At 36.2% G+C, this 26,106-nt stretch overlaps 2 protein-coding genes across 2 annotated transcripts in view; both read right to left on the reverse strand.

Annotated features, from left to right (window-relative positions):
* C16H8orf88 (chromosome 16 C8orf88 homolog) overlaps positions 1-24,655 on the reverse strand; it is a 38,363-nt gene extending 13,708 nt beyond the window's left edge. Inside the window, exons 1-4 of the mRNA XM_032316525.1 lie at positions 24,566-24,655; positions 17,268-17,366; positions 15,345-15,418; positions 5,375-5,450 (exon numbers count right to left, since the gene is read on the reverse strand). Of these exons, the coding sequence (XP_032172416.1) occupies positions 5,375-5,450; positions 15,345-15,418; positions 17,268-17,340 (223 nt within the window). The 5' untranslated portion in view covers positions 17,341-17,366; positions 24,566-24,655. The remainder of the gene's footprint in view (positions 1-5,374; positions 5,451-15,344; positions 15,419-17,267; positions 17,367-24,565) is intronic.
* On the reverse strand, positions 24,562-25,769 carry LOC116575251 (translation initiation factor IF-2-like). Its single transcript, XM_032316524.1, has one exon. It carries the CDS (start codon positions 24,952-24,954, stop codon positions 24,562-24,564), a length of 393 nt encoding a protein of 130 aa, XP_032172415.1. The 5' UTR covers positions 24,955-25,769.
* Between the last annotated feature and the right edge of the window lie 337 nt (positions 25,770-26,106).

Consider the following 26,106-nt stretch of genomic DNA (forward strand, 5'->3'; position numbering starts at 1 on the left):
AAAACTAGCAGAACAAATGAAATAATAAAAGAGAGTAAAGATAGACAGAAAAACAATAAATCAACAAACCAAAGTTGATTATTTAAAAGGATCAAAATTGACAAAAATCAACTAGAAAAAGGCTCAAATTACTAAAATAATGAGTAACAAAGATTTTGTATCCTACAGCTTTACTGAATTAATTTATTAGCTCTACTAATTTTTCACATGTACTACACTTTAGGATTTTCTAGGTATAAGATTGTGTCATCTGTGAATAAAGATAACTTTACTTTGTCCTTTCCAATTTGAATGTCTTTTCTTTTTCTTGTCTAATTGCTCTGGCTAGCACTTCCCAGTATAATGTTGAATGAAAATGGTGAAAATGGCGATCCTTGACTTGCTCTTGATCTTAGTAGGGGAAACTTGCAGTCTTTTACCACTACGATGTTAGCTATGGGCTTTTCATATATACCCTTTATTATGTTGAGGAAATTCCCTTTTATTTCTTGCTTGCTGAGAGTGTTTATTAAGAGAGAGTATCGGATTTTGTAAAATGGTTTTTCTGCAACAATAGAGATGGTGATGTATTTTTTTTTGTCCCTGCATTCTGTTAATGTGGTGTATTATACAAATTGATTTTCACATGTTTAGCCACCCTTGCATTCTTGGGATTAATCCCGCATGGCCATGATATGTCATCTTTTTACTATGCTGCTAGGTTTGGTTTGCTGGTATTTTTACACCTATATTCTAAGGATTACAGTTTTCTTTTCACAGGATGTCTTGTCTGGCTTTGGTAGCAGAATAATACTGGCCTAAAATGATAGCTGAGAAGTGTTCCTATTCAATTTTTTGGAAGAGTTTGAACAAGTAGTGTTAATTCTTTGTTATATGTTTGGTAGAATTCACCAGTGAAGCCATCAAATCCTGGACTTCTCTTTGTTAGGAGATTTTTTTTATCTCCTATCTCCATCCTGTCTATGTGTTTATTTAGATATTCTATTTCATCTTAAGGAAGTTTTAGTATTTTCTATGTTTTTAGTAATTTTTCTATTGTACCTAGGTCATCTAATTTGCTGGTATACCCTTAACTGTTCATAGTATTTTCTTAAAATCCTTTTTATTTCTCTAAGCTCAAAGTAATGTCCCCATACAAAATCAGCTTTATTTTCTACATTATCAATGAATAAGAGTCAAAAAAAAAGGAAATTAAAGAAACAGTCCCCCCCCAAAAAAGGAAAAAAAATCAGTTCCATTAGTATGACAAAGAATAATTAGGAGTAAATTTAACTGAAGAGGTACAAGACTTTTACACTGAAAACCAAGACACCGATAAAACAGAGATTGAAGTAAATGTAAATATACGCCATGTTCATGGATTGAAAATTTTAATATTGTTATAATCCCCCAAAGTGATCTACAAGTTCACTATCATCCCTACCAAAATTCCTTTTGAAAGAAAAGGAGTCTTTTCTGCAGAAATGGAAAAGCTAATTCTAAAAGTCACATGGAATTACAAGAAACCCCAAATAACCAAAACAACCTTGAAAAAGAACAAAGTTAAAGGCTCATACTTCCCAATTTCAAAACTTACTTTATAAAGCTATAGTAAGCAAAACAATGTGGTACTATTTATAGCACAAATAGATCAAGGAAACAAAATTGAAAGTCGAGGAATAAACACATACTCCTATGCTCAAATGATTTTCAACAAAGGTGCCAATGGAGGAAAAAACAGTCTAACAAATGGTGATGAGACAACTGGATATCCAAGGCAAAAAAAAAAAAAAAAAAATTGAATTTGGCTTATACTTAACACTATATACAAAAACTACTTTAAAATAGAAAAAAAAAAAAAAAAGACCTAAATGTAAGAGCTAAAACTATAAAACTCATAGTGGTAAATCTCCATGACTTGACATTTGGCAATGATTTCTTAGAAATGACATCAAAACTATGAGCAACAAGAGAAAAAAAAAAACTAGACTTCATCAAATTCTTTAATTTGTACAGATATGTAAACTATCAAAAGTGAAAACCCTAGTGTAAGACAAAATATGTGTAAATAATATATTGGATAAAAGCCTAGTATCATACATCTGATAAAGGAGATATATATATATAGATATATATATATATCTATATATATATATCTCAAATACCTTATATACACCTACGTGTGTGTGTGTGTGTGTGTGGAAGGGAAGAAAAGAAGTGAGCATGTGGGCAGGGGGAGGGAATTGGCAGAGAGAAAATAGATGAAATGCTAGTATCCAAAACTCATAACTCAATCACAAAAAGAAAATAACCCAATTAAAATATGATCAGGGACTTGGACAGAACTTTTTCCAAAGGAAAAAATGCAAATGGCTAATAAGCACATGAAAAGACTCTCAAAATCATTAGTCATTAGAGCAATATAAATCAAAATCATAAAAAGTCACCACTTCACACCCACTGAAATGACCATAGTGAAAAAAGATCCTAGTGGTACCTGGGTGACTCAGTTAAGTGTCTGCCTTTGGCTCAGGTCATGATCCCAGGGTGTTGGGATGGAGCCCCACATGGGACTCCCTGCTTCACAGAGAGTTTGCCTTTTCACCTTCCAGCCCTCCCCATGCTCCTGATCTCATTCTCTTGCTCATGGGTGCACACTTGCGCTCTTTCTCTCGCTTGCTCGCTATCTCAAATAAAATCTTTTTTAAAAATTTAAAAAAATAAAAAAATTTTAAAGATCCCAACAAAGACATCAAGACAATGGAACCCTCACAGATTGCTACGGGGAAGGTAAAATGGTATAGCCACTGTGGAAACCAGTTTGGCAGTTCCTCAAATAATTAAACATAGAATTACCACATGACCTGGCAAGTCCACTCCCAGGTGTATATCCAAGAAAAGTGAAGACAGGTGTTCAAACAAACACCTGTCCACAAGTATTCAAAGCAACATTATTCATAATAACTAAAAGCTTACAACCCAAATATCCATCAACTGAAAGTTAAACAAAATGTGACATATCAATATAAGAAAATATCATTTAACCATGAAAAGGAATGGAGTACTGATACATGCTATACATGGATGAACCTTGAAAATCTTATGTTAAGTGAAAGAAGCCAGACAGAAAAGGTCACATATAATATAACTCCATTAGAGATGCCCAGAATAAGTATATCCATTAAGACCAAAAGTAGATTAGGGTTGGTCAGTGGCTGGGCAAAGAGGAGAATGGAAAATGACTACTGAAGGAGTATGAGGTTCCTTCTGGGATTATAAAAATGTTCTGGAACTAAATAGTGGTGATATTTATACGACTTAGTACTAAAAGCCACCAAATTATACATTTTTAAATGGTTTATATGGTGATTTATGGTTCAATTTAAAAAGGAGATAGAAAAGGTGCCTGGGTGGCTCAGTTGGTAAGCAGCCAACTCTTTTTTTTTTTTTTAAGGTATTATTTATTTATTTGACAGACAGAGATCAAAAGTAGGCAGAGAGGCAGGCAGAGAGAGAGGAAGGGAAGAAGCTCCCTGCTGAGCAGAGAGCCTAATTCGGGGCTCGATCCCAAGACCCTGGGATTATGACCTGAACTGAAGGCAGAGGCTTATATCCACTGAGCCACTGAGGCACCCCAAGCAGCCAACTCTTGATTTCAACTCAGGTCATGATCTCAGGGTCCTAAGATTGAGCTTCCATGCGCTCTCTCTCTTAAATAAAAGTAAAAATAAAAACAAAACAAAATAAAATAATAAAATTAAATTAAAATATATAAAAATTAAAAGAAGAAACCAAAGAATCGCAATGCGATATCCCAAGATAAGAGTAAAAGTACATTCCAGGGCAATAGTACTGAAGAGTAAACAGTCCATACTGGAACAGGATAATGGAGGATTCTGAAAGAAGTATCCTCAAGGGGAAAAAAATACCAACTGATATATTTGTGCATAAGAAAAATACTACAGGTAAGTGTCACTGCGTTCTTGGAGCATTTAAAGGGAAAAGTTAATAGCAGTTGCATAGAAAAACAATGCAAACATTAGCTCTAAGAAAAATGATTGACTGTATGAAACAGACATGCACCTCTTGGCTAAGCAACTGTATTTATATAAAGAGTGATAAGTCAGTTAAAACTGAAACTTGTGGGGAGCCTGGGTGGCTCAGTGGGTTAAAGCCTCTGCCTTCGGCTCGGGTCATGATCCCAGGGTCCTGGGATCCAGCCCCGCATGCATCGGTCTGTGCTTGGCAGGGAACCTGCCTCCCCCTCTCTCTGTGCCTGCCTCTCTGCCTACTTCTGATTTCTGTCTGTCAAATAAATAAATAAAATCTTTAAAAAAAAAAAAACAAACTGAGGGGCGCCTGGGTGGCTCAGTGGGTTAAGCCTCTGCCTTCAGCTCAGGTCATGATCTCAGGGTCCTGGGATCGAGCCCCGCATCGGGCTCTCTGCTCGGCGAGAGCCTGCTTTCCCCGCCTACTTGTGATCTCTCTCTGTCAAATAAATAAATAAAATCTTTAAAAACAAAAAAAAAACTGAAACTTGTGAAATAACTATATGGTAGGGAGGGAAGATAGAAGAGTGAAGAAGTGAGGGAACTGATGTGGAAGACCTAAATTCTTATTCTGCAAAATAGAATGCCAATATCAAAAAACAAAAAAAAACTGGAAACAATTTAAACATTTTATTTAGAAATAGAGTTAAATAGTAGAAGAAAAAGCTAATATTTTCATAACTTTCAAATTATATAGACTGACAAAAAATTGGAAACTAAATAAATAAATACTTTTTATTTTATTAGAAAGTAGTCAATGGGAAGAGACTACTGGTTATAACCAAGAGCGGTTCTTCCCTTTTGCTTCAGTAGCAGAATTAGTGGGCTACACAGCTGAAGATTACATTTTTCAGTCTGCTTTGTACAGCATGACTAAGCTCTGGCCAATGAGATACTACGTGAAAGTGACAGATGCTGCCTATGGATCATACTTTTAAGGAGAACTACCTCTCCTTTTACCTCTTTCCTGATGGCTAGACAGGGAATATGGTGGCTGGAGGAAAGGCATTCATCTTGGGCAATGAAGAGAGAGCCACACATTAAAGATGGCAAAGCAATGAGATTGAGTCCAGTAACAATTCACCAGAGCAGAATGAATACACCAGCTCAATTATGAGCTATTATAGGAAAAAAACAAGATACAAAAACAATATTCAATACAAAAACAAGATTCTGTCTTGTTTAAGACTTGTTACTATAGTCTCTCCCATAAAGCAGTCAAACCTATATAGCATTTCTAATATAGACTGAAATCAACCCAAAAATATAATAAAATTTCTTATAGTTAGGCAACTAGTAACAGGAATGCTAAATTATGAAACTTAGGAATTATGGTAAAAATTTACCTTTTTTAACTGGAGACTGATGTTGCTGTTGTTCATTATGACCTTGAGAAAAGGCTTGCATTCCATTCGTCTTACACTATTAAAAGAAAAGAAAACGTACTTTATAACTATGGCTTAAAAATTTTATATAACTTTTTTTTTCCCATTCCAAAACTATTTTCCTTAACAATTAAAGTATTAGTCAAGACATATTTCTGGCCTGAAGGATAAGCAATCTTATAAAAAGCTTATTAAAAATAAGCAAAAAAAAAATCTTTCAAAATATATTCACATATATCTTTAACAATTTTGTCCTGATTTTTTAACTAACCCTTCATTCCATGCTTACTAAGAAATACCCTGATTATAATTTAGCTTCTCATAAATCTCCCTAACATATATAATAAACTAGTAGAACCAATAAGAAAATATCCAGCACAAGACAGTAAGATTTCTCATGATAAAATAATCTTTTTTCTGATTTTATAAATCAGTTTCACAAATTTGGTCAATACAATCTATCCTTAAGATAATTCTCTTACACTGACAAAAATCAGTTTGCAAACAGTAGGCCATACTCTGAACCATGGTAATTCATTAAGGTAGGTTTACTGGAAGACATATATCCTGAAAAACGAACATCTCTCTTCTATCAATCACCATAGTAGCAAGCTGTAGCCCATTCCTTAAACATCTGCAAATTCTACCAAGGTAACTCTGCAAGAAGTCAGGAAGATTAGTTATCTAGCCCTATGACACATGAAGAGTAATAGGACTCTACAATATTGAGTCATCAAAATAAGTTACCAGAAAACAAATCAAATTTTAACAAATTCTTTATTTTTAATTAGAGGTAGGAAAATATGAAAGTGTCAAAGATTTTCTCCAAAATCTTTGATTTTCTTCCTGTTAGATTTTCCTGTTAGATCCTGTTAGATCTTCCTGTTAGACTTAATAAACAACATGAACTCCCATATGGTCCTTTTTAAAAAATAATTTTTTAAATTTGAAAATTTTAGCAGAGGCACACTTCACTAACATGAAAATGCAATACCTAAAATCAAATTCAAAAGTAAATTGTAATCTGTATCTAAAAGAAAAAAATTTTTAAAAATAAATAAACATATTCATAAATAAATAAATATAAGAAGAAAATACTTAGGAATAAATTTAACCAAGGTGGTGAAATATTTGTACAAGGAAAATTATGACACTAAAAAAATTAAAGATGACATAAATAAATGGAAAGATATGCTATGTTCATAAATTGAAAGAATATTGTTAAAATGTCTTTACTATCTAAATGCAATCCCTTTCAAAATTCTAGTAGCATTTTTTACAGGTAAAGCAGTCCTAAAATTCATATGGAAAAACAAAAGACCATGGGTAGCCAAAGTAATCTTGAGTAAGAACAAAGCTGGAGGCACTGCACTTCCTGATTTAAAACTATATTACAAAGCTATAATAATCAAAACACTGTAATACTGTCATAAAAAGACATAATGGGACACCTGGCCTGATGTCACAGTTTTAAGTTTGAGCCACACGTTCAGTGTAAAGATTATGTAAAAATAAAAGCTTTTATTTGTTTTAAAGGTTTTATTTATTTATTTGACAGAGATCACAAGTAGGCAGAGAGACAGGCAGAGAGAGGGGAGCAAGCAGGCTCCCCGCCAAGCAGAGCAGAGAGCCTGATGTGGGGCTCAATTCCAGGACCCTGGGATCACAACCTGAGCCAAAGGCAGAGGCTTTAACACACTGAGCCACCCAGGCATCCCCAAAATAAAAGCTTTAAAAAAAAAAAAAAAGACACATAAATCTGTGGAACAAAACAGACAACCCAGAAATAAACCCAAACATATACTCAACTAATCTTTGACAAGAGAACAAAGAATACAAAAGGAGAAAAGATAATCTCTTCAAAAAATAGTGTTGAGTGGCATCTGGGTGGTGCAGTCTGTTAAGCAGCTGCCTTCAGTTCAGATCATAATCCTGGGGTCTTGGGATCGAGCCCCACATCAGCCTCCTTGCTCAGTGAGGAGTCTGCTTCTCCCTCTCCCTCTGCTGCTCCACCTGCTTGTGCTCTCTCACTTGCACTCTCTCTCTCAAATAAGTAAATAAAATCTTTAAAAAAAAAATAGTGGTGAGAAAAGTGGGTATCCATGAGCAAAAGAAATTGTATCCTTATCTTATACTACACACAAAAACAAACTGAAAATGGATCAAAACCAAATACAAGACCATAAAAACCACAGAAGAAAACATGGAAAAAGCTCCTTGACACTGGTCTTGGCAATGATTTTTTGGATATGACATCAAAAGCACAAGCAACAAAAGCAAAAGTAATTAAGCTGGACTACATCAAACTAAAAAGTTTCTGTACAGCAAAAGAAGCAACCAACCAAATGAAATGGCAACCTACTGAACCGGAGAAAATATTTGTCAACCATATTTCTAATAAGAGATGAATATCCACAATATATAAAGATCTCATATAACAGAAAAGTAAAATAATAATAATAATCTGATTTTAAAATAGGCAGAGGACCCGAATAAACATTTTTCCGAAGAAAACATACAAATCGCCAAGAGGTACATGAAAAGATGCTTGACATTTGTAAATCATCAAGGTAATGCAAATCAAAACTATAATGAGATACCAATCTGTTAGGAAGGCTGTTATCAAAAAGAGAGAAGTATTGGTAAGAATGGGGGGAAAGGGGAATTCTTGTACAACACTGCTGGAAATATAAACTGGTTGAGCCATTTTAGAAAACAGTATGGAAGTTCCTCAAAAAATAAAAAATAGAACTACTGAAGGATCCAGCAATCCCACTTCTCGGTATATATCCAGAGGAAACAAAAGCACAATCTTCAAGACTGTGCATTCCCATTCATCTACTGCAGCATTATTCATAATAGCCAAAATAAGGGCATAACCTATATACATATCAACAGATGAACGGATAAGGAAATGTGGTAGATACATTAGATAGATAGATGGATGAAAAATATGTAAATAGAATATTATTACTCAACCATAAAATGAGAAGAAAATTCTGCTATATGTTACAACCTGGAAGATATTATATTAAGTGAAATAAACCAGACACAAAGACAAATGCTGTGTGATCTCACTTATATGTGAAATGGTAAAAAGTCAAACTCATAAAATTAGAAAACAAAATGGTGCTTGCCAGAGGCTAAGGATAGGGGAATGGGGAAATGCTGGTCAAAGAATACAAATTTTCTATTAAAAAATAAATAATTTCTAGAGACCTAATATACAGCACGGTGGTTATAATTAATAATACTATATTATATACTTGAAATTTGCTACTAGAATAGATCTTAAGTGTTCCCCCCTATATATACACATACAAACTTGGTAACTATGTGAGGTGATGAATGTGTTAATTAACTTGATTGCTATAATCACATCAAAATGTATACATGCATTAAATCATCAGGTTTTATACCTTTACAAGAAATCATGTTATATAACCTAAATATATTCAGTTTTTGTCAATCACACCTCAAGAAATCTGGAAAAAACTGTACTGTCATTTCTGCATATATTAGCAACTCAAAATACTGATTATTTCAAATATTTCATAGCATGTAAGAGAGTACATCTACTAAAATTTTATAATTTTTTCAATTATAATCTTACAATAAAATAATAATCTTACAAATTTTACAATCTTACATAATGAATAAAACTTGAGAACTCTATAATAAAAATATGCAGAGAGTGTGATGGAAGAAATGAGTAGGAATATCAAACTTGGCTTTAAAATGTCAGGAAAGGGGCACTTGGGTGGCTCAGTTGTTAAGCATCTGCCTTTGGCTTGGGTCAGGATCTCAGGGCCCTAAGATCTGAGCCCTGCAATGAGTAGGGCTCCCTACTCAGAAGGAAGGCTGTTTCTCCCTCTCCCACTCCCCTTGCTTATTCCCTCTTTCACTGCCTCTTTCTCCGTCAAATAGTAAAATCTCTTTTAAAAATGTTGGGAAGGGCTTTATAAGATGCTTGGAGGATGAGTGGTAATTAGACTGGCTTGACTAGTGAAAAATGAATGTTTATGGAAGGAAAGAACAGCTTTCTGTTGGGAAGCATGGCGTAATATGGCTAGTTTAGGAAATGGAAAACTGAATAGGCTTGAGTAAAGCAAAATAAACACCAGGTCTTTTTTTTTTTTTTTTTTCAAGTCAAGGCTCTTTGCCATTTATGGTACATTACCCAATATTCTGTTTAGCTTTTTCATATTTAGAGCAAAAATGTTTCTAGCTCCTCTAACTCATCTTAAACAAATGTACACCACTGAGACAACAAAGGAGAATGAGAAGAGGTAAATGCATCTCAAACTGCACTCCTAGAATAAAAGTTAAACAGGAAAAAAACTAACTCACTGAGAGTTAATTTATGTAGTATACAAGAGTTCCTATAAAACAATGGGGGGAAAAGCCTGTAATAAGGAATGGCCAGGAAATGGTAATACAGAAGGAAAATTCAAATTACTGGGGTTATTTTCAGGTTTTTTAAAAGATTTTACTTATTTATTTAAAAAAGAGAGAGAGCATGAGCAGTGGTTGAGGAGAGCACAGGAAGAGGGAAAGAATCTCAAGCCAACTCTGCTGAGCGCAAAATCCAACAGGGGCCTATATCTCAGGATACTGAAATCACAATCTGAGCCAAAATCAAGAGTCGGATGCTTAACCAACTGAGCCACCCAGGTACCCCTCAAATTACTCTTAAATAAAAAGATGGCTACTAAATCTTGACATTCTTCCCCCATCAACAGGTAAATTCTTTATCTCCTCCCCTTGAATCTGAGCAAGTTCTGTGACTGCTCAGACTGATCTAATATGGCAGACATGACACTTAACTGATTTCCAGGCCTTAAAAATCTCACAGCTTCCACCTTTTATCTTTTAGAACATTAGTCATGGAATCCAGACATGAAGCTGTTAAAAGCGCAGGCCACTTGGAAAGATCATTTGTAGGTGTTAGGTGTTCCTTCCATTCCGCTGAAGCAGCTAAATCCTAAGCCAACAGTCAGCATCAACTGCCAGCCATATAAGTAAGACATTTGGCCATCAAGTCAAGACTTTAAATGACTACAATCCTAGATGCTACCTGACTGCAACCACATTACTGAACTTAGAAAAAGGCCACCTGAGCTCAGTCAACACAGAGAGCCATGAAAGAGAGTAAGAAGTTATTGTTTTAAGTCAAAGTTTTCAAGTATTTTTTATGAGGTAGTAATAAAAAAACAGAGGTTAAAAGAAGTTATTCAGAAGAGGGAAGATAATATCAAACAGAAACATGGATTTATACAAAGAAGTTAAGAGCACTAGTAAACAAAGGTAAAATAAAACTCATTCTATTTCTTAAGCTATTTTAAAAGATAATGTGTGAAAGCAAAAATAACAATGCATTATGTATTTATAGTACAAGCTACAGAAAAATTATTCCTATAATAGAACATGAATGGGAGGAGAGATTCTACCAAAAAAACCATCAGATCTAAAAGTGAATTTAACAAAATTGATACACAAAAGCCAATACTATTTCTGTATCCTACCAGCCACCATGTGGAATTTGAAATTTACAAAACATACCACTTACAATAGTATCAAAAAATATGAACTGCTTATAAATTTGACAAAAGATGTTCAAGACCCCTATGCTAGAAAATACAAAAAAATGGAAAGATATGCTGTGTTCATGAATCAGAAGACTCAGTATCTTTAAGATGCTGATTCTTCTCAAATTAATCTTTAGACTCAAAATTCCAGTAGACTTTTTGTAGAAATTGACAAGCTCATTTAAAATTTATATGGAAATACAAAAGACCTAGACAGCTGAGAAAAATTAGGAAAAAAAACTAAAGTTAGTGAATGTTCACTATCTTATATTAAGACATCATAAAGCTACAGCAGTCTGTAAAATGTGATGTTGACAAAAGATGGACATATAGGAGACTTATGTAGTATGATGAATATAGTTAACAATACTGTATTGTTTAACTGAAAATTGCTAGGAAAAAATTCTTAAATGCTCTTGCCGTAACAACAAAAGGTAATTATGTGAAATGAAGAATACTTTAACTAAATCCATTGTGGTAAACATTTTGCAACATATAAACTTATCAAGTCATCACGCTGTACATCTTAGTTACATATGAACTGTATCTCAATAAAGTTGGGGGGAAAAGACATAAATCAATAAAGCATAATTGAGTTTAGAAATAAACTCACACATGTATACTGATTTTCAGTACTCTCACAATTCAATGAACCCAAAAAACCCAAAATCAAATAACCCAAAGTAAACAACCCAAATATCAAAAATATGCAAAATATTTTAACAGACACTTCACAAAAAAAGGAAAAAAGAAAAATACAAATAGAATATAAGCTCAATCAATGATAAGATGCTCAATCTCAATCATTAAGAAAATGCAAATTTAAAATATAATTAGATACTAACATTCACATACCAAAATGGCTAAAAATTGGTAGGCTATGAAGCAACCAGAACTGGCACATACCACTGATGGGAATATAAGACAGCACAACCCCCTTGAAAAACATTTTGGCAGTTTCTTAGAAGCTAAACAAACTCCTCATAAAACCCATCAGTTCCATTCCTGTGTATTGGGTGAATGTTCACAAACAAACTTGAACACAATCATCCAAAGCAGCATTATTCATAATACCCAGTATGTATATTTCATTTACATGACATTCTAGAATAGTCAAAACTAATTTACAGTTAAAGAAAGCAGATCAGTGAATGTCTGAAGCAGGAGGGAGCAGTAGGGGTTAGTGGAAGAATGGATGATGAACGAATGCAAAGGTTATAAGGGCACTTTGGGGGAAGATAAAAATGTTCTATATCTCCATTATGGGATTGGTTACGTAAGGTATATATTTGTCAAAACTCATTGAAAAAATGGGTTCATTTTACTACAAGCTATATTTTAATAAAGCTGACTTAAAAAATACATAGTTAGTAAAAAGTATCCAGCATATTTGTAGCAACCTCTGATATAGGTTCTGGCAGCTTTTGCATTATAACTGAAGCAGCAGACAAAATTTTAAGTTTAGGAGTAAGTTTAATTATATGTTTGGTTTTTCCTCTATCAAATTTGCAATGTAAATACACGTTTTTTTACACATAAAGATTTCTGAAGAAGGTCAATGGTTCCAAAGAGAGTTATAAACATTACTTATTAAGGGGACATACTAGCTGATAGAATGAAACAAAACATTACAATGACTTATAAAAAATTAATATAAAGCAAGACTAATTAAGATACCATGGTACTGACACAAACACATGCAATTAGATCAATGGAACAGAATAAAGAGCCTTAAAAAGGACCCTATGTACATGAAAAGTTATTATAAAGATGTCATACATCTTTATGGAAATAACAGATTATGCAATGAATTATACTTGAGAATTGGCCACCTACATGAAAAAAATTAGATTTCTATCTCATATCATACAAAAGAAATCAATTTCAAGTAGACTATACCTGAACACGTATGTAGGAAAATATCTTTTGATATTAACAATGAGAAGACTTAGCAAACAATGACACAAAAAGTGAAATCATAAAATAAAAAACCACTGACAATATGACTACCTTAAGATTTAAAACTTCTGAACAAAAACACCACAAAAAGAGACAATTCTATCATAGACCACATTCTCAGGAAAGAAAATATTTGCTCTGCATATGAGAAAAATAATTAAAATCCAAAATATAGTTTAAAGGCATATAAACCAAAAAGAAAGACAACCCAAGAAAAATGGGCAAATGATATGAATTGACAATTCAGAAAAAGAGAAGATCCAAATGGCCAAATTAAAGATGAAAAGTTTTTATTTTTCTGTTACAAGTAACAGAAAAATAAAAATGAAAACCCGCAAAAAGATATGATTTCTCAGGGGCTCCTGGGTGGCTCAGTCAGTAAGTGTCTGCCTTCGTCTCAGGTCATGATATCAGGGTCCTGGGATCCAGCCCCATGTGAGGCTCCCTGTTCAGCAGGGAGACTGCTTCTCCCTATGCCCCTCCCCCCACTCATGCTCACTCATGCTCACTCCCTCTTTCAAATAAATAATTAAAAATCTTTAAAGATATAAGTTCTTATCCATTAAACAAGACAAAATGTGGGCTGCCTGGGTGGGTCAGTCATTAAGCCTCTGCCTTCAACTCAGGTCATGATCCCTGGCTCCTGGGATCAAGACCTGCATGGGGCTCCCTGCTCAGCAGGAAGCCTAATTCTCCCTCTCCCGCTCCCCCTGCTTGTGTTCCCTGTCTCGCTGCATCTGTCAAATAAATAAATAAATAAAATTTTAAAAAAAAATTAATTAATTAAATAAACAAGACAAAATATTGAAATCTGACAATAATAAGGCAAGGATGTAGAAAAATCAGACCTCTCCTGCATTGCTCATACAAATCACTTTGGAGAGTAAGTTAGCAAAAAATAGGATTACCTGTTAACTTACTACTTCTACTTCAGTTTTATAATGCAGAGAACCTCTCAAACATGTATAAGATATAACATATTTATGGATGTGCACTGTAGCATTTATTATAAAATAGAAACAAGTACCAACCCCAACAGAAAATGAAATAAAAAATATGGTATATTAATATATAAAGAGTTTTTTTATCAGCACATATAGAACAGCTTTATTCATTTTAAAAGTTGCCTAATATTCTATTTATTATGAACATAGTAATGCTTCTGCATGCAGAATCTATTTCTGGAAGGATCTAGGTGAGAAACTAGTACAATGGTTAGTTCTGATCAGAGGAAGCTGGTGACTAGGGGGTAGAGATTGCAGCGAAATTTGTCACCAAATGCCATTTTATATGTTTTCAACTTTAAATTTTGATTATTTTACTTAGTTGAAAAATTATATTAAAAAATTTAAAATATAAACCCAAATGCAGAAATAATGGCAAAAACACATGTGGTATAATACTATATATATAAAATTATAAAGCAGTTAAAACAATTCTATTTGTTGTAGCAAAAGTACTAACACATTCTTGGAAACAGTAACAAATTGAGAATAATTTGAGGAGGGTAAGGAGGAAAGTGAGAAGAAAACAGGATGGTGGAGGGGCACTGTCCACAGGCACAGCCAGGAAAACTGTTGTATGATGTATGGAGCAAGCACTTACTACATGCCAGACACAGTGCTAAGATTTTGGAAGCACTGACTCACTGCTATCTCCTCCTAACACCTTCCTCTGAGAAAGACAGCTATCAGCCCCATTTTCAGGTGAGGAAACTAAGGCTTTGAGAAATTAAAGAAATCACTCATGTAAGGTCACAGGGCTGGGCAATCGCAGGGCTGGGGCTAAAGCTCATCTTCCTATCAAAAACTTGGCATGTGGTTGTGTGCCCATCGGGCCAGCCACCCCCTTTCTGGGCCCATCTCTGGGACGAGACTTACTGCACACATTTAATGCAACACGTGGCGATGGCAGGAAATAGGATTCCATTGCACAATGAACACTATTTTCATATACCATGTAGGGGGTAAGAAGTGGAGGATGAGAAGAAAATGGGTTAGTGGAAGGATAAACAGGAGTTTTGAAATATATGTTAGGTTTCTTCTTTAACATTTTGGGGGAGGAGGGGCAGAGGAAAAGGAAGAGAGAAAATCTTTTCTCACAACCCTGAGATCATGACCTGAGCTGAAATCAAGTGTTGGATGCTAAACCAACTGAGCCACCAGTTACCCCTCTTTAACATTTTCTAAAATAAATAAAGCAAAATGTTTAGATTTGAAAATGTTGGGCAAAAGTCATAATTTCCTTCAATATATTCTTGAAATACAACATAACTTTTTAAGAAGTACATAAAATACCTAGCACAGTACTTAGCACAGCACCATCTAACAAATGTTACTTTCCAGTCTGCAATGTTTCATTTTATTATAATTTCTAGGACTTACTCTGCTAACTCCACTTTGTAAGCATTGAGTGTTGCATGAATATTCATTCTGAAAGTTGAAAGGGAATACTGCTCCTGGTAGAAGGGAAAAAAAAAAGAAAACTAATTTAAATATCCATTATTTCAATAAATGATAAACAACCATCCAAAACCCTTAACTATCCAGGATATTCCAGGTACTGTTTTGAACTGTTTTCTGATAATTCATTTACTTAACAAATATTTATTAAACACTAAGAAATATCGGCCACTGTGTTAGGGGATGGGTTGTAAGTGTAAAAAGAGTTCAGAGTTTTAGAAGAGTTCATGGTCTATTTTAAAAGACAAGCTCATAAGAAATTACTATAATAAAAACAAATATGAGGGGTACAGCGAAGATATTAGGGGAGAGCAGAGTGGGCTTTGTGATATAGAAGACAAAAGGAATTTCCAGAAGGAAATAATATTGGGGTGCCTGGGTGGCTCATTTGCTTCAGTGTCCAACTTTTGGTTTCAGCTCAGGTCATGATCTCATGAGTCGAGCTTGGTCTTTCTCTCTCTAAAATACATAAATAAATTTTATTTTTAAAAAGTAAATAATTCTATCTGGATCTTAGGAGGATATAATTAAATGAGAGGCAGGTCCACTACCTTTATCCCCTATAAAAGACTTAGAATCAATGAAAAACTGAATCTGTACAGATAAGGGAGTGACGGGTGCTATAAAAAGGCTGGTCACAGAAAGGAGCTGTGGCCAATGGCCTTATACCCTTCCCTTTAGGAGAAAATCTGTGACCTGACCCAAAACTACTGCTTCTTCAGCACACCAGAAGGAGCTGGCATCAACACAGTTAAAGCTATGGTCCAGAAGATCCTTAATATCCTTTGTCAGTCCTAAGTCACAGCCATTTTTCAGAGGAAACACAACCAAAGCAGAGACAATCTCCCTTGTAAGAGGAGAACAAATAGAAAACTGAGGAACTGGTATCATTTCTATCTTTTCTGCTTCATCTTTGCACCTTTTTTGAAGAAGTCAATTACTCAGTTGAACACATGAAATTTTTTTTCCTTTTTCTAAGAAGTCAGTTACTCAGTTGAACACATGGAATAAAGAGTATTTTAATAGGATGGTGACAATATATATATATTATATATAATATATATAGTAATATTTAGGAGATATATATATTAACATTTAGGAGATAGATATAGATATATATATATATACACATACATACATACACATATATATATATACATACACACACACACACATACCTAAGTTAAAATACAGAGGCCATTCTGGCAACAATGAAAAAAATAAGTTAAAATACAGTATATCTAAGTTAAAATACAGAAGCCATTCTGGCAACAATGAAAAAAATAAATTCCAATAAAGGAAAAAGTATTCCAAAAATATGTCCAAAATACTAGTTTAACAGGCAAAAGAAAAATCTTTAATTTTAGAAATTTTTGTTTAAATTTCCTGAAAAGTGAGACCCTATGTCCTAGCAAAGCCCTAATCTGTAACCATTGTTTTGTTTGTATTCATTCATTTATATGCTATTAGGAATTATTTTTAAAGGTTAATTCTCCAGCAGGATTGCTCTGCAGTGAGCATAATTTCAGGGCACAATTTGTATTGAGAGTATCATTCTAAGCAGAAGCAGTTAACCATAAAAATGAGACATTAAAAAAAGTACACAAAGTTGTTGGGAGGCAAGAGCTATTCTTCCTACATTTGTTAGTCTGATAGACTAGGTAGACTCATAGACTATTAAGAGTCTTTCTCTTTGGTTTTTAAATTTTTCAAACAAACAAGATCATTAGTTTTCATTATTTCTTACCCATCATAAACAATTACTTCATATATTATTTAGTCTTTCAAATACTACTTAGCCATTAAACAATTAATATTTAAAGATATGTACCCTAGATTACTCACCAGGGGGAGAAGTCAGATGACGAACAGGTCTTGCTGGTTGAAGCGGTTTACCAATCAATTTTTTGGTTTCCATTATCACAAAGACCTTGAGGTTCCATACTTTAGGAAGAAAAAATGTATCTTATCTTTTCAACAAGATGATCAAGATGTTTTTATATACATACACACACACACACACACACACACAACCACAACATTCATTTGAAGATAATTTATTTTATAAGTTAAGGTGGAAACCTTAGACCTCTTTACACCATCTGTCACAATGGAACATTCCCTCTTTTGAAACATTTTCCTCTCATAACTTTCCTGACTCTTCTTTTGGTTTGTTTCCTATTTCTTTGACTACCTCTTCTAACTTCCTTGGCTTATTCCTCTTCTTTTCTCCAGTTAAATTTAGGAATCCTTCCAAATTTGGCTTTGATCTTCCCTGACCTCAATTATTCCGATGATTTCAGCTACCGATCTACATGACAAATACACCCGAATCCATACATTTAGCTCTACCTCTCAAATTCCAATTCTATTTTTTAAAATATTTCCATTTACATCTTATCACAAACACCTCAAATTCAAGATATCCAAAATTAAATTCATTACTTTGACTCCAAAGATGTTCTCACCTCTGGTATTCCTTATAAAGCCTTCAACTCTCTCAGACCACCTTTGGTTAAATAAGATCTAAATAAGAGCCTCCATACTATAATTAGTCTCTAATTCCTGTCCATTCTATTTCCAAAATATTTCTCAAATCTATTTTCTTCTTTCTCACCACTACTTTCTTGGTTCCACAGTAGTTCTTAATTCAACTCACCGATCACTCAGCCTGATTTAAATTCTCCCTTCTCGCCCTATTTTCATGGGACACAGTGAATATGCCTGTATCATGGCATTAAAGAATATTGTACTATATTATAATGACTGATTTGTCTTTAATACTTACAAAAGCGAAGAGCGGATTCTTTAAGTGAGGAACAATATTTTCATTCACCCTATTTCCCTGGCAACTAACACAGTACCTGGACTGGATCCAAAGTAGGTGTAACACAAGCATTTGCTGAACAAATGGGTGAATATAACCTCTTTCTCTCCAAACTATGATCTCTTTACACAACATCTGCTTTAAAAACTTCAGTTCCTGGGGCGCCTGGGTGGCTCAGTGGGTTAAAGCCTCTGCCTTCGGCTCAGGTCATGATCTCAGGGTCCTGGGATCGAGCCCCGAATTGGCCTCTCTGTTCAGCGGGAAGCCTGCTTCTACCCCTCTCTCTGCCTGCCTCTCTGCCTACTTGTGATCTCTATCTGTCAAATGAATAAATAAAATCTTTTTAAAAATAAATAATAAATAAATAAATAAAAACTTCAGTTCCTATTATATCCTGGATTATTCATAACAGAAACAGAAGCCAACATCTACATTGTCATGCAGAGTAAATCATTTATCTAAGTTACACTATTTAAGATTCAGAACAACTCTATCAATTAGGCCCAATTAAGAGTTAGAGTTCAGGTCTCAAGTTGGCCTACGTGGGTTCATGTTATGGTTTCAGCACCTAGTGATGTAACTATGGAAAACAATAGCATCTATCTCCTAGGTTTGACGTGAAGACTAAGCAAGATATATGTATAAAGCATTAGCACAGTGCCTGGTACATATTAAGAGCTTAATAAATGTTAGCTGTATTTTTTTTTATAATCCTAATTTTAGATCTAAGGCTTGGAGAAATTAGGTAACTTGCCCAAGGTCCTGAATCAAGGAAGTGACGGCATGTCCATCTCCATGCTTCTGGCCACTAAGAATTAAGAATCTTGTCCAACCTTTTTCTACCTCACACCCAGGCAGACCTGAACAGGTTCTGGTTAAGTACCCTTATGTGCTCACAAAACATCCCTGTGTCTATCCTCTTCCAATGTAGTTCTTACTGCACTAGTTGCAATTACCTATCATCTGACCACTAAATTACAGTTTTCTCACACAGGTGTATCTCCAGTGTCTAGCACAGTGCCTAGAACACTGTGGGTGCTTAATAGATTGTTGAATTCATACGTGGTATTTTGTCTCACCATGTATTTATACATTCTGGAGTTCCTTCCCTCTCCCTGCTGCTCTTCTCCTTTAATGTTATTCATCTTTCAAGACCACGGTCAAGTTCCTGTTATTTCCTTGGAAAAAATATTCTCATGTCTCAATAGTAATGGAAAATAAAGTAGTTCGTTGGAAACTTTATAGTTCCTAACAGATAGCTTACAGTAAAATAATAATAACAATAATAATTTATATTCTTATCTTTCTTCTTCCACTACCCCTACTGTATTTTATTTATTATTTATCACAGTAAATCTATTACATGCCCATATGATTAGACTGAGTTAGTTGAGTCTAAAAAAGAACTAGATCTTATTTATCTTTGTGTGCTAGTACCTGCAACATAATTAGTTTTACTAAATCAATCTATAAATTTAAATACCTCTTAAATATAACTAAATCTTCTGGTGCCTGAATAGGACACAGCCTTCCAAATTATTATGCCTATTAAGACAAAGCCTAAAGTAAAATTCCATCTGACTTTGTATCCGCTCATTCAGAAGCAATTGTAACCATATGATTTTTAAGCAGATTATTACCCTAAATAACTGTTTCCCTAAGTAAAGAATAGAGTTAATAACTCTCTTTTAGCTCCAAAGACATGCTTTCTTCTATTTAAAAAATGCCTCTGGACATAATTCAAATGTAAAATCATAAATTTTTCAACAACCTCTCAAAGTTAGCACTGATAACTAAACACAAAATAGTTACTTTTTCCTAAAGTTTGGAGATAAGCCAGCCAGTATTCCAAATTAATACCTATCAAGTTTTGTAATGTGTCTTTTAACTGGTATTTCAACACGGCTATTAACAAACTTCTAAACAAAACTAATGCTGTCTGTACTTGTTGGCAATACAAATTTGATATAATAAGAAACAGAAAAGTTATAAGCATATGTATCAAAAAAAAGTATTTCAGACAAATATTGAATATTTTCTATGTAGAAGGAAAAATTTTAAATAAGGACCAAAAAGCAATCTAATATTGTGTTAATGTTTATCCTAAACGTTATAATTAGAACCCTAATACTAGTATGTAGTAACTTTCCATCCTGTTTCCCATATGAAACTAATGAATCAGAATACAATAGAGTACTGTGGCACACACTTTCTTGTTTTTCATTGCTCAGCTGAAATTTAGTTGATAGGTTGTAAAGTCCTTTCCAGTTGCTGAGCAATGCAAATCCACAGTATTCAAACTAGGGATTTTCAAGAGTTGGGGAGTTAAAGAACTATTATGTGGTTTTGCAACACAAGTACATAAACAAAAAATAAAAGATCTTTTAGTATCACCCACTCTTTCAATATATAGTAGGAAAACTAAGCAAGAGCTCCAGATAAATTCATATAAGTTAAAGAAATGAGAAAAGATAATGCCATATAGTATTCTATTTAATATTTTTTTAAGTAAACTTATGCCTGCATAAAGACACTGATATTATAGGGAATAAGTATGGGATACACAGTATACAACAGCATCATGTTACAGTGTTATTAACGGAAGATGCAAGTATTTACAGTAAGTATCACTGTAAAACTGATCCATAGACTCATAACTTATGAAGGACAGGATCCACAAACCAAAGCCTAATTCTTAGTTTAGGTTAAAAACAGTAAAGATTTAACTGAACTACAAAATCACTATACAAAATAACTTTTAATTTTAAACTCTAATACCTGCCTCACTCATACAATGTAGATCTCCAAAAGTTTCCCTTGAAGCTACTAGAATGACCTAGGGTAGGCATTTATGGCATCAACTGTTACAAAGGACAACACTTGCAAAAGAAAAAGAATCCTACTTATGACAATGGATAATAAGTAATGGGCCAATCATGGAGTTGTCTTTTAAACTATGAATACACAGCCCTGTAGTATAAATATTTTTTAAATAACATTTCGATCCAATGTCTCAAAAATTTAATTCTAATAATTCATGCTGAGAGCTATTGAATAAAGTTTTTTTCGAAGTTTACATATATTTAACAAATCATCTTAAAAGGACAACTGCTATGAATAGAATATTGATCCACACGTCAGGAAGCTTTAGTGAGGAAGCTTTGCTATTCTACATCTAGCAATACTTAACAATATCTTGGGTTCTTTTTCTGTTTAAAAAAAAATCAAACTAAGTATGAACCCTAAAGATCAACCAATTCAGAAATTATAAATTTATCTAGAATTTTCTAAAATACAGTATAATGGGATAATAAGCACAGATACTGACCAGTTAGGACATAATCTTAATACACAATATATACTATTCTTTTTTAATTCAAACTCAATTTTTTAGGTCCTATTACATGCTAAATTCTTTACAGATATTTCACTTAATTTTGAGCCATATGTAGAGAATCATTATTAGTAACCTTATAGATGTGAAACCTAATACTCAGAAAAATGAGAGAGATTCTCAAGTTCGCATGGTATTTGGTATTTGGTAAAATGAAGAAAAAAAGGTCATGTCCTTGTCTCTAACTTGCATGTTTGTTAAGTGAAAGACTTCCAACTCTCTAATCAGTAAAAGAAACTCTAGTCAGTAAAATGAAAGACATCTGACTCTCTAGTATTCCATTGCTTAATGGATTTTTTTAAATCAATTATGAGAAGGGACATTTATATATAAAGACTTGCTGAATAAATTGATGTGTACTAATAATTTCTATTTCCTCAATTTATCATTTTTCTTAGAATAGTAAATAAATTATAAGATTACTATGCTTTCCTCATTCTGCCGACATGGTACAGTGCCCTACTTATCATGGGTCACAACATAAGAAACATACTTACCAAGTACTGTATTTAGAAGCTGGATACTATACTTAAAATTTCTACATTTCTTTAGACAATGCTGATGGTTTTGCTGCAATTAAGAAATAAGACCAGGGGCGCCTGGGTGGCTCAATCGGTTAAGTGTCCCACTCTTGATTTTGGCTCAGGTCAGGATCTCAGTGTCCTGGGATCAGCCCTGACTTAGGCTCCACACTCAGCGGGGTGTCTGCTGGAGATACTCTCTCTCCCTTGCTCTCTGCACCCCCACACCCGCACACGCTTTCTCTCTCAAATAAGTCAATATTTAAAAAAAAGAAGAAGAACAAGAACAAGGAGAAGAAGGAGAAGAAGAAGAAGAAGAAGAAGAAGAAGAAGAAGAAGAAGAAGAAGGAGAAGGAGAAGGAGAAGGAGAAGAAGGAGAAGAAGGAGAAGAAGAAGAAGAAGATGTAGAAGGAGAAGGGGAAGGGGAAGGGGAAGGGGAAGGGGAAGAGGAAGAGGAAGAGGAAGAGGAAGAGGAAGAGGAAGAAGAAGAAGAAGAAGAAGAAGAAGAAGAAGAAGAAGAAGAAGGCGGCGGCGGCACCTGGGTAGCACAGTAGGTTGAGCAATTGCCTTTGGCTCAGGTCATGATCCTGGAGTCCTGGGATCTAGTCCCACATCAGGCTCCCACTCCACCAAGAGTCTGCTTCTCCCTCTGACCTTCTCCCCTCTCATGCGCTCTCGCTCTATCATTCTGTCTCTCTCTCAAATAAATAAAATCTTTAAAAAAAATCATATAGATGAAGGATATATACATACATGTTTATAGCTGTATATATGCACATATATCTATATGTACACACACAAATAGGTATTTTGGAATATTAAGCCATAAAAAAGAATGGAGTTCTGCCACTTGCAACAACATGGATGGATCTAGAGTATAATGCTAAGCAAAATAAGCCGGTCAGACAAATTTCACTAATGTGTGGAATTTAAGAAACAAAGGAACAAAAGTTAAAGGGTGGGGGGAAAGACTCCTAACTGTAGCGAACAAACAAGTGGATACCAGAGGGGAGATGACTGAAGGGGATGAGAGAAATAGGTGAAGGGGATTAAGAGCACACTTATCTTGATGAACAATGAGTACTATATGGAACTGCTGAATCACTATAGGATATACCTGAAACTAATATAACACTGCACATTACACTGGAATTAAAATTAAAAGAAATAAAATCATATAAAATTAAATAATCTGAGAAGTGAAAAGACCATGTTTTCATCTACTTCATGTATGTTTCCCATATGATAATCAGATAGGATTTAATCTCAATTTTCAACTTCAAAATATCAAACAGAATTAGGATTCCTTGAAACCACAAGCTGCTCCCAAGTAAACAGCTCACACTGATGAAACTGACAGACGAAAAGTAATATAAAGGAAATACAGGGGAGTAAGAGTTAAACCAATTGTGACTTAGGTGATTAAAAAGATATTTTATACTCCACATATCAGGCCGCCACATTCAGGAAAAGTTAAAACTAAACTATTAGGAAGTTTTAAGAGGAGAGAATGTTCCATAATATTTTCCATTTCATGCCTTCTCTCTTCACAACTGATCAAAAAATTTGTATTCCTCTCCGTAGGGTATTTTTCAATAGAAACAAAACTGACCATTTAAGTAGGATAAAACTGTCCAGATAATGGGCTCTTGTAGATATGTAACTAATGTAACTGTCCTTTTCTGCAACTTTGCCTAAATTATCAGCAATTAAACCTTTTGACACAAATACTGAATCATCATGTTGTCAACCTGAGGCTGTTACATGTCAACTACATCTCGGTTTTTTTAATGGCATATCTCTACACAGAAATTATGCGGTATGTCTCCATATACTTTCAGGAACCATTCGATTTTCCTCTGTGAATTAACCATATGTGGTTTCTTGGCACTTTTTTTCCTGCCGGGTTTTCTTTCCTATTGAATATAATTTCATCTAACTAATTATTAATTTGCTGTTTATTTTATTAATAAAAACAACTACAATAATGTCAAGGGGAAAAAACCTGCCCGAAATTAGTAGTGACGGTGCCAGGGGATGAGGGACAAAACGTCTTCAAGGACCGGGTCCTGGGACAGAGGGCGCTGTGTACTTAGCTTTCTCTGGAGTTTATGTTTTTCGTTTTAATACGCCCTCAGCCGAGTACCTCTCCCTCGGGCCACTTGCCCCTCGCCGGGCGTTCCCACAGCCGTCAGTCACCACCCTTTCTTCTCGACGCGCTCGCTCCCTCACACTCTACCATCCACCTGAGGGCCCAGCCTGATTTGCCCCGCCCGACCCCAGTTGCCCCCTCCCTCACAACTTTCCCGGCGCCCGACCTCAGAGACGGCGCCCACCGCCTCCTCACACCCGGGCCCGACTTCTGGCCTCCCAGTTCGGCTTATCCTCCCCAACCACTTACCGCCTCAAGATCGGGGAGGATTTCGGGGCAGCAGCGTCGCCGCGCTCAGCCCAAACGCGGCGACCCAGCGCCCCGCTGCCCGTCGGGGAACGGCTCCCGCCGCGCGTCTGCTTGAGGCCGAGAGCTGCGGGGATGGCGGGGGCGGGGCCGACGGCGGCTCCGAGGGGCGCGAGGCGGGCGCGGGGCGGGGCCTCGGGTGGCTGGCCTCGAGCGCGGCCGCAGCCCCGCGGGGCCAGAACCGTTAAGCCGGTAGCGCGCGCGCTTCCCAGGGCGTACTGGGCGCGCGGGAGCGGCGCGGGGCTTCGGGCAGCCGCGCGGCGTGCGGAGGAGACCGGGGATGGCCTCTCCCAGGTGCTGGCAGGCTCGCCCGGTACTGGGCACGCCCGCATGTACAGCCTTCGGGACCCCAGTCGGCGGCCGTGCTTGCCCGGGACGGGAAGGGCGAGCGCCGGGCTCCAGGCAGCGACTGTGAGCGAGGCCGCCTCTGTGAGCGAGGCTGCCCGCGTGCTGACGACTGAGTGCCGCCCGCGTCAGAGCGGCCGGCCGGCCCCGACGGGGCGGGCGGCTGTGCCCGACGCTGAGGCGCCCGGTCCGTGCTGGGATTCCGGCTCTCAGAAACGGTCACCAGGCAGGAATACTTACCTCAGACCGCCGTCCCCAAAGATCAAGATTAGTTGAAGCAACTCCATCCGAATAATTAATTTTCAGTCTTCACCCTTTTTCTTTCATTCACGTTTTCTCTGTTCTCGGAGAGTCCCGTGTGGGTGCCAGCTGTAGGCTGCGGGGACATGGGGGCGCTACACGGGAGAACAGGATAGTCCTGCCATCACAGGGCTCAAAACCCGCTGGGAGCCTGAGCTAGGGGCAGTCCGGTAGGCCGTGCTAAGGACTGTGGTGGAGGCACAGGTGCAAGTTGGCAGCCCAGGACAAGGGATGCCTAAACAGACCCTTGGGCCTGGGGGGTCGTTTTCAGAGCAGAGCCCGGCTGGTGTGTTGCATTTGGCAGGGGGAAGAAAGCCCGGAAGGAGGAAGCGCTAAGGAAAAGATGGCTTGTCTGGTGTGGGGTCGCTGGAGTTAGGGAACTGATAGCGGGGAAACGACAAGAGGAGCCGTGGACGCGAATTAGGTCCTAAATTTTTCATAGTTTGTCTTTTTGAATATTTGAAAGATCATTCTGACAGCAGTATGGTGGGCAGATTTTCTTTTAAATATTTTATTTATTTATTTGACAGACAGAGACCACAAGTAGGCAGAGAGGCAGGCAGAGAGAGAGATTGGAGGAAGCAGGGTCCCCGCTGAGCAGAGAGCCCGATGCGGGGCTTGATCCCAGGACCCAAGCTGAAGGCAGAAGCTTTAACCCACTGAGCCACCCAGGAGCCCCTGGTGGGCAGATTTTGCGGGCAGGGAGGTAGAGCAAGATGAAAGAGGCTGCAAAGCGGCTTCCTTGGAGGCATTTGCAGTAACTCCAGTCAGAAATTATGTCATACAGGGAATGAAGATCTGAGCGACGTTGCCGCAGTGAAATCCACAGTTTAGTGACA

Source organism: Mustela erminea, chromosome 16, assembly GCF_009829155.1.
Source record: "Mustela erminea isolate mMusErm1 chromosome 16, mMusErm1.Pri, whole genome shotgun sequence".
Classification (NCBI taxonomy): domain Eukaryota; kingdom Metazoa; phylum Chordata; class Mammalia; order Carnivora; family Mustelidae; genus Mustela; species Mustela erminea.

Coding starts and splice junctions, on each gene's coding strand:
- LOC116575251 (XM_032316524.1), bottom strand. CDS start 24,954: ATGCGGGCGTGCCCAGTACCGGGCGAGCCTGCCAGCACCTGGGAGAGG.